Source organism: Cebus imitator, unplaced genomic scaffold (assembly GCF_001604975.1).
Source record: "Cebus imitator isolate Cc_AM_T3 unplaced genomic scaffold, Cebus_imitator-1.0 Scaffold297, whole genome shotgun sequence".
Classification (NCBI taxonomy): Eukaryota; Metazoa; Chordata; class Mammalia; order Primates; family Cebidae; genus Cebus; species Cebus imitator.
In genome coordinates, this window is record NW_016107612.1 from 2,622,279 (window position 1) to 2,636,554 (window position 14,276).

A 14,276-nucleotide genomic window follows, 5' to 3' on the forward strand; every position below is an offset into this window, starting at 1 on the left:
TCAGATTCACAGCCTTCCTTCTTCTTTCCATGTGAATCCAGAAAGAGGGGGACCCCAGGAGTTGTTTTGTCTTTGTACTGTGGAACCACCTTCAGCATTTCTCCCTATGGAAGAGCATCAAACCATCCTGGTCTTGTAACCCAGACAGTATTACAAGACAATTTCCTACCTCCCAGGGCCCCACATTCTCAGTGGAGGGTATACGTGGACACAACATGCACTGGTATCCATAATTCCCTGAGCTGATGTCCCAGTTTTCTTTCTCAATTAGCACTAGAGTTCTGAAAGCTTAATTTTTAAAATAATTTATTATGTCAGTTGGGGGTGGCCAAGGGAGAAGGACGGGAATTCCTCTGCCACAAGAACATCTGTTTTGCTGGACAGGAAGATACAAATTATGACGTCAGGACTGCAGCAGAAGCTTATAGATCATGCAGTCCAGTTTCCTAATTGTATAAGTGAGAATACTAAGTCCTAGGGAAGTTAAGGAACTTGCCTGGGGACCATCAAGCTCAAAAGGAACAGAGTTGGGGTAAGAACCTGGGTTCCTGACTCCCAATCCTGACCTATTTCTACCATAAAATTTTCTTGAGTTTGGCTTTTCTCTCTTTCCCTCCACTGAAACCATACTTTTAAAGGCCCACAATAGCTTCAAATACAACGGTCTTTCCTCAGTCCTTATCTAAATTGCCAATGCCATGAAACAGAACCCTGCTCACCGCCCAGAATTCCTGAAGCAAATTCCCTTCCTGTGGATCCACTGTGGGGGTGCTCTGGGTTTGCCTCCTGCTCCTCTGCTCTCTGGCTCCTTTGCCAGTTGGAACTACCTGTGGGTCTACTGAAGGCAGGTGCCCTTCCTCACTGCCACAATGGTGGGCCCCTTCCCTGGACCCTCCCTCTCCTGGCCATCTGCAGGCTAACCCCAGGGACACCACATCCACTCTCATGGCCCAACCACAAGGGTAGCGAAGCCCACTTTTTCTTCTATCCCAGATCTCTCTTCTAAATGCCAGAACTACCTCCCAAGCAAACAGTTGAACATTTCCTGCTATCCTGTAAGGACCTGAAATTCATGCTGATGGGCGACCTGCCATCTTCCCTCTGCTATCTCTTTCCTGCTCCTGTGCTTCCTAACTCGATGGCATAACTAAACACCATCTCACAGGTTCAAAAAGAGGAGTTCTCTGATCTACACTCTTTTCATGTTCATTCAACTAGACACCAGTGGTCATCTCTCCTGCCTCCAAAATCTCTCCCCTCTCCAACTTCACATTGCCTTTCCTACCAATTCCCTAGGTCAGACTGCAAAAATCTCTTTGCTGTAAAGCCTCATCTCTAGCCTCTCACTGGCAGGCTCTCCTGACTTGGCACACTATATACCCCTTAGAAAAACGATCAGGGAGCCCTACAATCCAGCCCTACTCTTCCTTTCCAGTCACCTCTCTTCATAGTCCCACAAATCCCAGCTTTTCCATCACAGGAGCCTGCCTGCTACTCCCTGGTGCTGTCCTGAATGTCCAAGGCCTGCTTTTGTACTTTAGCTCATTCTAGTTCAGATCCTGGAAGGCCTTGCACTTTTTGTCAGCGTGACTTTGGTCATGGGGACAGAATCCTGGCTCAAATCAGTTTGTGTAACATAAGAGATTTACTGATTCACATAACTGTCAGCTCCATAGAACCAGCTCCAGAGATTCCAGTATCACCGTCAGATGTCTTTCTGGCTTCCTCTCTCTGTACCTTCTCTCCATTCTCTCTCTTGTCCTCCAGTCTCCCAAAGCCTCAGTCTCTCCAGTGATAAGTACGCTTCCTCCTTGCAGAGGATAATGGAGATGTGGAAACATGGCCACAGACAGCTAGCTCAAGCTTTCATGATTCCAGCCCAGTGAGGACCTTGCTGGGATCCCAGGGGAAGACCTTCTTTCTCACAGTGACTATAAAATTCCAGAGAAGGACAATGATTGGCCTCACTTGAGTCACATGCCCATCCCTGGGCCAATCACTGTGGCCAGAGACCCTGTGAATGGCAAGGCCTGTGCCATGTACCCACTTCTCTCTTCAAGCAGCAGGGGGCAGTGACGGGCAGCACCACTGGAACAGCCTGCAATGAGTGAAGCTGGGTGGAGTAAAACAACGGTGTGCACGCCTCTCACTTCTCCACCCAGTTCCCTCCCAGCTCAATCCTGAACCTGTGTCCCAATCAAATTCTGTCACTGCCTCTTCTGCAACTTGGAGAATCGAATTTGTCTCTTCCAACTGATGCAACTCTCTGAAGGCAGAAACTGGACCTGCAATTACTATGTCCGATTGTTTGTGTATGAGGTTATTGCCTGATTCCTCTGGCAATTCCTCTTGACTTGTTCATCACTGACACTCCAAGCACCCAGAACAGTACCTAACACATAATAGATGTGAAACAAATGTTAGACAAATAAATGAGTGGTTTGAATAGAATAAATGTTATTGGTCTTTGGCATCCAGTAAATAAGCACAGCTGCTTTTTAATTCTTACTTCATAAAGAAAAGAAATGCTAAGGCAGGAACTCCCTCAACTTCCTATCCTCACCATTCTGCCCTTGAATTTCTTTACATACTTCCCATCCTTACTGCCCTCCTGTCTGTCTTAGGGAAGAAGACGCACGTTCACATCACAAGCTGCCCATCCCCTAAGGGGCTGTGTTCCTTCTACTGCTTCCTCTTTCCTATACCTTCAACTTTTCCATTCATCAGTGCTCTGTATAACTTCCCAGTGGATTCAAGTACCCCCATGTTAGCCAAATAAGCAATAAAAGCAAAGCCCTCCCAGGACCCCAAATCCACTCTTCCCCTCCCTACCTCTCATCCCTTTTTTCTGTAGCCCACGTTTCTTTTGGGCAGGGACGGGGGTCCTCCACTGATTTCCTCAATCCCATACATTTCTCAACTCCACTGCAGTTTGGCTTTTCTCCCATCAGTCTATTGAAACTGCTCTTGCCAAGGTCACCAACAACTTGCCAGACTCAATGGACACCTGCCAATCTTCATCTTATCTGTCTACTGCAATATCTGACTCAACTAACCACTTCCTGCCCTTGAAAGTCTTTTCTTCCTTGACTTTCATAATGCTACTCTGCCTTGGGTTTTGGTTTTCATCTCTCAGATCGCCCCTTCTCAGTTTCCCTCACAGGTCCCTCTTCCTAAATTATTCTCATTTCCTGGAGCTGGGACGTGTGTGTGATGGGAGACAGATTCTTGCCTTCTCTCGCCTTCTCATTCAGCCTACTAAGGTTACCAACTTTATGGCTCTCACTGCTCAAAAGCACCACAGAATTTCAACTTGACCTCTCTCCCCAGGTGTGTCCTATCTAACCCACTTCCACTCAGGTGATCCACAAGAATCATCAACATGATCAAATGTAGTCATCACTTGTCTCCCCAAGTCTTCTCTCTTCCTCCTGCATTTTTCCATCTCAGGGAATGGTACTACCATCCACCAGTAGCCCAAACCAGGGATCCGGACTCATTTTTGTCAATACTCATTAAAATTTGTCTCCTCCTCAATGCTCTTCCAGCTGATCATCAAGTCAGCTAAATTATTTCACTGCCCAAATATCTCTTGAATCTGTTTCCTTTCCCCACTCACACTACCACTGCTTTAACTTAGTTCTTAATCTTTTCCCACCTGGGTCACAGAAGTAACTTTCCATCTGGTCTCCCAACCTCCAGAGTGATCCCTTCCAGTCTACACAGGTTTCTAATGCCAACTCTCAGGTGGCATCTCATTATCTTCAGAATAAAATCCAAAGTCCTTAGCACAATAGATAAGGCCTTTATGATCTGGTTTCTGTCCCATCTTTCATTCCTTGTTTCTTAACACTCCTCTTACATATTTTGCTCCAGTCAAATCAAACTATTTTCCACTCCAAGCATGTTCTATGTGGTGACATATCTTAATGCCTTTGCACATGCCAGTCCTTCTGCCTGGCATTCCTTTTTTTTCAACCCAGTGAACTACCACTTGTTTTAAAGGCTTAGTTCACATGCCACTTTCTCTTGGCTATCTTCTGTGAACTGCCTGCCTAAAGGTGTCTTCTGTTCTCTCACAGCACACTGTGCATACAGATGTCGTGGCCCTTCCTACCCTGAAGTGCAAGAGTCTATTACGAGTAGCTCCTTCCAGTCCATGAGTTCCTTCAGGCCAAAGACTGAGGCCTTCCTCTCTACCTCCATGACACTGTGTGTATGCTACCCACAAAGTAGGCAATCATAAATGATTATGGATGGACAGATGAATGGATTTCCTACCATCCTGTCTTTCCACGGTTCTCCAAGACACCTGCCTCTACCAAAGCCAGAGCCTTCTCTCTGTTGAAATCTGAAAATGGCCCCCATTTTTGGGGCAGGAATGGAAAATTATTTCAGGGCCTGCCTAGATGGTTGCTAGGGAATACTCTGATGTCCAGATCGGTGTGATATATGATCATTACTACCACTTCCAGAAGGAACTCAGCACCAATTCGGCACTTGCTATTCTCTCAACCATGGCTGCTGCAATCACCATCTGGGTGTGAGGTCCTAGTCTCCACTGCCCATGGTCTATACTGCCCATGCTGGTGGTAGTCTAGTAAGAAAGGTGTGGAGTTACAATGAAAAGAACACAGGTTTTAGAATTAGAAAAACCATTGCCTGAATACAACCCTGTCACCTTCTAAGCTGTGTGGCCTTGAGCAACCCACCTTACTTCTTTGAACTTCACTTCCTCTTCTATAAAATGGAATTGATGACTATCTTTGCTCATAGGTTGATAAACAAATAAAGATGATAGATTGAAAACGATGAACACATCCCATGGGCACCAAAAGGTTTCAATGTGATCATTCTGGTTTACATAGAATAATAAGGTTCAGTCCTTGCATACCTCATACCCTTTCTTTTCTTCAACTAACGTTTATTAATATCTCCTTTGTGACAGGCATTGGGCCTGGTGCTATACGGTGAGCAAAAATAAGTAACATCCTTGCTTTAGGAAACCCTGGTGGGAAGGGGCACCCAGGCTAGCAAGGGATACTGACACATAAACACCTAATTAATTTACAATATACAATATGCATTAGTGATCTGAGACCCTGGCAGTAGGTGATTCCAGGGTCAATTTTAAAGCATGGAGATTCTCATAAGTAACAATATTCTACAGAAAACATATCTGTTGGCTAAGACACAGGCAGAGAATCCAAGGTAAATTGTTACCTATGAAGTCCTAGTCTTATGTATTATTCTCCCTTTCTCTTTTCTCCATTCTGCTTGGTCCTAGGATGGTTGACAAATCAAGAGAGTAGGGGGACAAATTCAGGGCACCAACTATTAGCCTTGCAGGATTTTATTTTACTTTAATTTTTTTTTTGTGCTATGAAAAGCACAATGTTTTTCCTCTTCTCTGTAAAGAAAATTAGAACTAAAGATGGCTCAGCAGATAAAAGCTGTGGGTGGTAAATACTCCCACTATTCCCCACTGCCTTTCAGGCTTCTAAGTTTCTCTTTGCATTTACTGCATCTTAGAGCTGGAAACCTGAAAGAGCCCTGAGAAATCCTATGGTGAAAACCCATATCCCGATTAACAGATGAACAAATTGTGGCCCAAGGTGGCCAAATGATCTGCCCAAAGTCAAATGAGAGAGTGAATCAAAATTAAAACAGTTATCCTGATTCTCCCCTCTTACTAGTCTGCAAATCTCCCAGCTCCCTGGGGTTTAGACACCTTAACCCAGGCAAGCATCTTCATATGGTGAATGCCACTGGTGTCTCCACTTCTGAGCATCCTGGAAGCCACAGAAAAACCACTTTTCTTCTAATGTCACTGGCTCTCTCCTCCCAGAAACATCCTGTTTCTTACTAATGAGACACTTTCAGATCCTCCTCTATAGTTTAAGAACCACGTCTGCATGAAAAGTTTGGTTAGAGGTGTTTTTCTCAAATTGCCTCTCAGAACTACAAATTTCCTGGCTGACAAAGCTTTTGGTTGAGGTTGCCATTTTGCAATTAACTTAGCCTTAAAAGAACTTCCATGGATACTACACACCCCCACAGGATAAAACTATAATTCATGCTTTAATACTGAGAACATCAAGACCCTGAAAGCCAAGGGAATTCCCAATTTCATACACTGGTGACAACAGGGAAGGAGCTTGGGGCATCCCTGGTCCAACTCTTTCAGGAGACTGAGCCCTCGGAGGGGCAGAGGCAGAGCTAATGACCTGGACTCCCAGTTCAGTGCTCTTTCCCACCCTTTGAAATGTCACCCCAGCCTCTTGGGCTGAAGCAGCTGCGCCATCAAAAATGTCACATCAGTTATGACAACACAGTTTGTTATATAACTGGTGCTGCAGAGCAGGCAAGGGGAAGAAGCCATGAACATGAACCACAGCACCCCCCTTCTGCTTCTCAGGGCGGCTAAGTCCCACATACTTACTTGACAAGAGAACTCCATATGGGAAGGGAACACCCACTAGTCAATCAAAGGACTAAAAACTGGAGCTAACATTTGTATAATGATTTCCACGTTCTAGACACTGCTCTAAGCACATTTTATATGTTAGCTCATTTCATGCTCACCACAATCCTATTAGTAGTTATTTTTATTATCAGTCCCATTTTACAGGCAAGGAAACTGAGGCACCAGATGTTATGTGCCTTGTCTAAGGTCACACATTTAGTTAGCAGTAGAGCCAAGATTTGAAGCCAGGCAGCCTGTTTGCAAAGTTATTGCTTTTAACCCCCTCTCAATTTTAGAGAAGCTTGCTAAACTGCTTCTAAAGATGGCTCAGCAGATAAAAGCTCTCAATTTTAGAGAGGCATGCTAAGCTGCTTGTCTAAACACAAGAAACTACCTACTTTTCTGAACCAGTTAACAGGTCACTGCTCTCTCCTCTCCTTTCCCTCCATGCTAATCATGGATCTGTTGTACAGGTTCCTTTCCACCAGTAGTGTGTAAATGAGAGGGATGGAAGAAAATAAGAATGTGACACATATTTGAAGAAATTCTTAAGGATGGAGTTCATTTGAGCACCTTCAAGCTTTTTATGACACTGCAATCAGTAAGAAAGTGAGATGAGAGCTCTTCTAATAGCATTTGCCATTTGTCAACCCACACACTCTGTGGGTATGTACAAACATAGGCACACAATTTTTCTTTTGTCAGAATCAAAAGTTTTCTCTGTTAGTGTCGATTTTGAGGGTAACTCTTTCAAATATTCTTTTTTTCAGTTGGGAATCACCCCTTTACCAGATTTTCTGTTGTTTTTCAGATCAAGACGTATTCTGTTGATAATGGTCTGTCCGGCTCCATAAGAAATGAGAATGAAAACACCCTGGGAGACAGGGAGTCAAGTCCCAGCATGCAAATGGGCTGAGCACGTATCAGAAAAACAGGGCCTCATTCTACTCATATTAAATCTCTGGTGTTAATGGAGTTAGGGTACTGTGAGCAGCTGTAAAACATGAGTGATCTTGTCCTATCTTTAGCAGATGTGGCATGTGAAGCAGCACAATATAATCTGGGAGTTCCATGTGTTAAAAGAAACAAGACAGCACTCCCACTCTGGGCATCATAAATCTAATCCAGCCCTGTTCACACATAGAACAGCCCTTCTGCATTCTTTTCCAGTCATGTTGATCCTCATGAAGCATCACCCATTTAATCTAATTGGCAACAACCCTTTTCAACAAGCATACAGGTTCCACTTCAGAATCCAATAGGTAACTGAGGTTCAAGAATTCCACAGCTGACTCCCAAGGAGATCAGGTGGACTGTTTGCCACTCTTCTGGCAGGAAGGTCTGCTGGTATTTACAGCTCAGTGCACAGTAAGGAAGGAGAGAGCACCATCCATCAGGAAAAGAGAACTCATCTGCTACTTGATCTGACATTCTGTTCGCGCTGTCGCTGTCTCTGGAGAGCAAGGTGCATCCATTTGAATAAACATAGAGACGGGATGAAGGGAGGGAGGCAAAGCAGCCAACCAGATGACTGCAGAAATAACAAGTCTACAAATCTAGAAGAGTGGATCTCTGTGGAATACTACCCCAATGTGGGACCCTGCGGGCAAGTGTGGAAAATGCCCTTTTAAAGGGCTGCACTTTCATAGAGTAATGGCTGCAGGTTGCTATTCACCTCCTTGAATGCCTGTCAGTTAGTAGGTGCTGAAGAGCACTGTGCTCAAAGAATGCAAGCTTGATCGCTTTTTGGCCTTTTGGCTAAGATCAAGAAGAATGCAAGCTTGCCCTGAACTCAAACCAAACAGTAGATACCCTAATTACAAAGTCAGGGTCAGCTGGGAGGAAAAATCCATCAGCTTTTTGCTGACAGGTAACCTTTTGAGACAGCCTTTCCCGACGGGGTGGGGTCTGTTCTCTCAATCATATCCCACTTATCAGGCTGGAATGTTTGTATGAGTAATGACATCTTCATCAGGCAAATTCTTAAATTTGTTTTAAAATGGCACTAAGCAGGTATTGCGGGAATGGACGCACAACCAAAGTGCTCTATTTTATTGTGCCCATTTTGGTAAAGACTACCAGCTAGCAAGCAATGCATCATGGCCACCTTCGAACTCTCTAGCTTTCTAAAAATTCCACTTAATGCTCCAGAAATGGATAGCCTGAACTCAACATTACAGAAAACTCAGCATCTCGAATGAGGGCAAATTGTGGCTCCCAGAACAACTCCACAGTCTGTTTTACATTTTCACCAGGTACACAGTCCAAGTGGGTGTCACTATTTGTTCGGAACTGGGAAGTCACTTAAAGTGATATTCTGTCAATTCTACGCCTGATAAAATTACAACTCATTAAAAGATTTCTTTGTAAGGGGTTGGTAATTGAATAAAATTGGCAGTTCTTTTAAAAATGTTTGATTGGTCTGAATAACTCAGAGTCTTATTGATTGACTACAACATGATGAAGCTGTATCACAGGTGAGGTCACCACTCCCTAACAAGCAAAATTATTTAAAATGCCATGCACAAAAAAGAATTACTAATTACTCACATGTGATATGTATAAAATTATATTTGTGCTATCACAATTATCACTGTTTATTTCTCAGTACTCAAGTGTTTTGGATTGTCTGACACAGAACTCCCTAACGCGAATTCACAATCACACACGTAAGGGAAAAAAAAAACAACCCCAAACACTATGTTCAAATAAAAATTTTAATGTAAGTACTGAGAATCAGATTTTTCAAATGACATTCTAAACTGTGGTATCTCTTAAGCAGATGCAAGTTTCCCCTTACAACAGGTATCAAGCAGAAGAATTTTATGTCAGTATCTCTGCAATGCTCTTAGGCTGATGAAGATGTTAACCCTTTGTTCTAAATAGCAACTGCCAGCCAGTCCTTTATCATTTAACTTCAGTTACTATGGGAATATATGGAAGGCTGTTTCTTCTAATTAGCACACCACAACATGGATGAGAACACAGGCTCAATGGAATGACTCTTTGCTCTTCTGGAAATGCTGAATAGAAGGGGTTTTATTCAGTGATGTCCAAATATCCATATTCTTCCTCTCAATCCAATGTGCTGAGCTATTATACTGCGGCCTATAACTTAATTTTAAGTTATACCCTAGGGTAACCCATAACTTAAAATTAACTTTAAGTTATACCCTAGGATGGGTTATCCTGGGGTATAACTTAAAGAGGGCTCTCTGTTGAATTTCATCTATCCAGGTGAAATGACACAGCCTCCTAATTAACCCTTACATATGGTCTGATAGGTTGGTCACCAATAATGGACTTTCACAAGGAAGTTAGAAACTGCTTTCTAAAATGCCATCTAGATTTTCGGGTCTGGCACCACCCACAGTAGAATTTTCCTGACTTGAAGTGACTCTCAGTCAAGTGGCCATCTCAAAAACCATTTCTGCAAGGGAGGACTCAAAAAAAATTGTCACTAGGATACAGTGACACCAATCCCACATTTTGTGGTTAATAAAACAAGTCCTGCCTTCAGCTTGGCACAAGGCCCTGATCTGATGTATTTCAGGCCAAGCTGGAGGGCTCACAGGGAAAGCTGCCATTCATGAATGCTTCAGGAGGACAGGATCCCAGGGTCCCTTGTGGCAAACCAGGGACCAGAAACCTTTGTGATAGACCTTTGGAACAGACCTACCCTACTTCTTAAAGAGAGTTGGTGTATTGTGCTTTTCTTTAAAAAAAAAAAAAAAAAAGTTTTACTTACAAAATCTGTTTTTCCTAACATTTTTCTTGAAAAAGCTGTCCTGTAAGGGTGAAAAAAAAGGCGAGGGGGGAGAAGTGTAGGGAAAGAGAAGAAATGCTCTGATTTCTGATTTAACAATCTCAAACATCACTCACTTCATTTTCTCCCCTCCTGGGGGTAACCAAATACAAGACACACAGGACTTCCTCTGGGAAGTCTACATCCAGCCTTCATTTAAGATTTCCTGTCCAGTACATAATTATGAATTTTCATCCTAAAGTGGCACACCTATTTCCCCAGAGAGCTCAGCTCTCTTTGAATAAAAAAAGGTGAGGTACCCCTTTGGGGGATTCAGTATATATTTTTAAACTTCTCATTAAATCAGCCTAATTTATGGGGCATGTTCAGGAAAAGCAGTTCTTTAGCGGATCCAAAGTTAATTTGCAGACTCTGGCCTGTCCCCCTCCTTCTGCCCCTTCTGCGCGCTCCCCTCCCACGAGCATTTCCGAATGCTTTCGACCCCCTCCGAAGCGGCTCGGCTCTCTCCGCCGGAGCGCAGACTCGGCTCCGAACACCGCCGACTCTCTCCGAGCCCCGCGCCCAGACCGCACCGAGCCTAACCGAGCGTTGCCGAACTGAGCCCCATCGACTTTTCTGTCCTCGGCTGGGCGCTGTCCACCACTTGCAACGCCTGAAACCTCATCCAGCTCCAGTGGCTGGGGCGTCTACCGGGCTCGAGTCCTCCACTGCTGATTACAGACTTTTGAAGTTTTAAAACGTCCCCCCTCGGGAGAAAGGAGTGGCGCGGCTTGCATTTACTGATCTGCAAGGGCTCCAGACAGATGCAACATGCACCTTGTTGCAAAGAGCAATTCCCCAGGCCCCGCTTCCCCATCCATTTGGGTTGCACAAGCTCCCAAGAAACCCCGAGCTAAATTACCCTTGGTTCAGAAGGGTGCGGCGAGCCGAAGGGGCCTCTTCGAAGAAAGCCCCAGGGAGCTCTCGAACGAAAATAAGAACATGTCAAGCAGACGGGGAAACTGTCTCCGAGTCGCTACTCCCTACCATCATGGCGCCGCCTAGAACCCGCTTGTCATGCCTGTTACACATGCAAGATTTTTTGCATCTTGGTTCTGAAACCGCAAGCATGCTTCATCTCCTACTCCCAGCTTCCCACGAAAGGGGTTTTTATTTTCCATTGTTTCCCTACGCGATGCAATTACTTCGGCTACTCTGTCAAGTTGAAAAATAATCATTTTTGTTTACTGTACAGCAACCCCTAATTAGGAGCTGTGTGTGCACGAAGGTGTCACAGCAAAGCGACGTGGAATTTTCGCTAAACGGTCCTAACGAACTCCTCCGTCCTGAACTGACAGGCCAACGGAAGCAGGAGGCCCCGAGGGCGCACACCCCTTCGCTGCCAGCCACCCCCTCCCCAAGCAAAGCTTCCTGTAGGCTCAACAGGAATTGCCGGGTGGATAGGGCAAGAAGCAAGCCTGAGAGTGGGAAGGAGGGGCGAGGCTCCTTATTGAGAAAGTGTGGCAGGGAAGGAATATCCCATTTTGTTTAAATTTTCAACCATCACTCAAATCCACCCCCAGTTAATTAGGAGGGGAAACTGATAGCTAAGGCAGAAGGGGGCGGCGGAAAGTGGGGCCTGAAATCCGCATTGTGAGTAGATTGCATGGAACATGGCCTATGCAGAGTGTAAATAAATACACTGATAAAGGCCACGGAGCGAAGGAAAACTGCGGGTATCGGGAGAGCAATGCTGGGAGCGGGGGGGAGGAGAGGAGCTGGGGGCAGCAAGGGGCAGACATTCAGCCTCACAGGCAGCTTCCCTCCCCCTTCCACCTCTACCTTGGATAAAACTGTGCGAGTCACATCCGCTTGGAAACCCACTCCTTCCCCTAGCACACGACCCCTCCCCTAAACCTGGCCGTCTTTTTTTGGGTGGGGGGGGGCGAGGAGACGTAGAAAACAGCCTCCAATTCAGCACCAAAAGCATGAACAGCAGACACTTGATCCTCCACCCCAGTCTAGGGCTGGGTCCCCTCCATGTTAGCCAAGTTCAAAATCACTGCCCCAGGAGAAGAGCAGGGGAAGCGGGATTACGGACCTTCGGGGATAGGGAGGTATGGAGGGAAGAGGAGAAATAGAGACAGAATGAAACAAACACAGAAATGGAGGCAGTGAGACACAAAATATTCCACAAGCAAGAGTAATGATCATAATCATGCCAATAGTGTGATGTTCTGATCAATATGGCGGACGCTGTCATTCATACAACTACAGGCGCTCCCCTTCCCCCTCCCAAAAAACACCCACCCGGGAGTTGGGGTGGAGGACCCAGAACCAACGTAGGGAGTGGAGGAGGGGAGTCAAATATAGGGGCGTGTGTGTGTGTGTGTGTGTGTGTGTGTGCACGAATTAAAAAACAGGCCTGGAGAGCAATGTGGAGTAAGCAAGGTAATAAAAACGATTTTAAAAATTATTCTTAATAAAAGTACAAATCCCAGTGCCACAGGGACTTACTTCATCTGCTTCACAATGGTGCTTTTTCCTGATTCTCCAGCCCCTGTTGGGACAGACAGTGGGGAAAAACTGGTAAGTGTCAGCTTAAAGGAACAGGGGGAGGGGGAGACTAAGGCATGCGAGGGGGTGGGCGATCCTGGGCACATGGTGGTGCCAACTTGGGGACCAGGTCTACCGGGCGCGGGTGGGGTGGGGGAGCTGGCGGCAGGGGTGCGGAGTGGCCGGGGTCGCGGATGGGGGTGGTAGCGACGGTCCTTACCCAGCAGGAGTAATTTCACGTCTTTGGCGGCGCTGATGCCATCCTCTTTGAGGTTTTTCTCAATCGCCTTGCTCCGCTCGAGGGCAGCTCTCTCCTCTGCGCTCAGAGTACATCCCATGGTGGCCCCTTCCCTGCCACAGCCCGCACAACTCCGCTGGCACGGCTCCCCGGCTCGGCGCGCCCCCCACCCCCCCAGAGAGCAGAGCCTGGGCTCAAGGGGGGAAAATCACGATATCCTCTCCTGGGCTGGAAACAAAAATGTCGGGTAACCAGAACCCCCCAAAAAGACAGCCGCTAACAAGATTTCAGCAGCGGAGACTCGCGGCAGCTGGTGGGGGTCTGGGGGTGTCGAATCGAGGGTGGCCGGGGTCAGGGGCTCCGGAGCCAAGGGAGGAGGCGCCCGCGGGCCGAGGAGGCGCGGGCTGCAGGCACTGAGGCTTGTGCACGACCCAAAATAAATAAAATAATAGTCGAGGCTGGAACCGCAGCCGGAGCCGACGGAGGGTGGGGTGGGGGGCAGGGTGGGTCCTACTGCCGCGGCTGCTGGAGGAGGAGGCGGTGGCGGCGGAGGAGGAGGAGGTGGCGGAGGCGGCGGCGGCGGCGCGGGATGTGGAGGGAGTGAGTTAGGGGGTGCTGCTAGTGCATGTGCATCGCCGCTCTTCAGCCGTCGGTGCGTCCGCGACGCCTTCGCCGACCCCCGCGCGCTGGGCAGGGCTGGGCAGGGGGCCGGACCGGGGGGCAGGTCTCTAGCGGGAGGCGGCGTTGCTGTCTCCCAGAGCTCGCATCGCTCGGTGAGCCTACCGGAGAGAGAGGGAGAGCGCCAGGGAGCCGCGGCCAGCCGGGAGCTCGAGGGAGAGGGAGAGAGAGAGAGGCAGGGAGGGAGGGGAAAAAAAAAAATGGGAGAGCGAAGGAGCGCGCGCGCGCCAGGGCCCGGGCGGGGGGAGGAGGCGAGCGCAGCGCGCGAGTGCGCCAGCGGCTCTGCGCACCCGGCTCCGCGGGCCGCCGGCTGACGTCAGCAGGGGCGCGCGCCGAGCCCCCGGGACTGGGAGAACGCGGGGCGGGGGAGGCGCGCGCCAGGGGTCCGCGTCAGCGGGCGGCGGCGCGCGCGCGCGCTCGCGGAGCATCCTCCCCCTCCCCCAAGCTCCCTCCCAGCCCGCGGCTCCCCCGGGATGGGCGCGTGCGAGGCTGACGGGGGCGGGGCGTGGGGCCGGGCGCGCGCCGGGGCGCCCTACCCCGCCCCTGCCCCCGCCCCCGCCCCCGCCCCACGCGGCGGCGGCGCGGACCTCCTT

The 14,276-nt window shown here is 47.8% G+C and overlaps 1 protein-coding gene across 2 annotated transcripts in view; it reads right to left on the reverse strand.

Moving 5' to 3' along the window:
• GNAO1 (G protein subunit alpha o1) overlaps positions 1 to 13,953 on the reverse strand; it is a 168,597-nt gene extending 154,644 nt beyond the window's left edge. The window contains exons 1-2 of one of the 2 annotated variants that reach the window (XM_017502699.2): positions 12,988 to 13,953; positions 12,729 to 12,771 (exon numbers count right to left, since the gene is read on the reverse strand). In XM_017502699.2, coding sequence (XP_017358188.1) covers positions 12,729 to 12,771; positions 12,988 to 13,105 — 161 coding nt within the window. In that variant the 5' untranslated portion in view covers positions 13,106 to 13,953. The remainder of the gene's footprint in view (positions 1 to 12,728; positions 12,772 to 12,987) is intronic. The other variant, XM_017502700.2, reaches the window with a different exon arrangement.
• Positions 13,954 to 14,276: the final 323 nt, after the last annotated feature.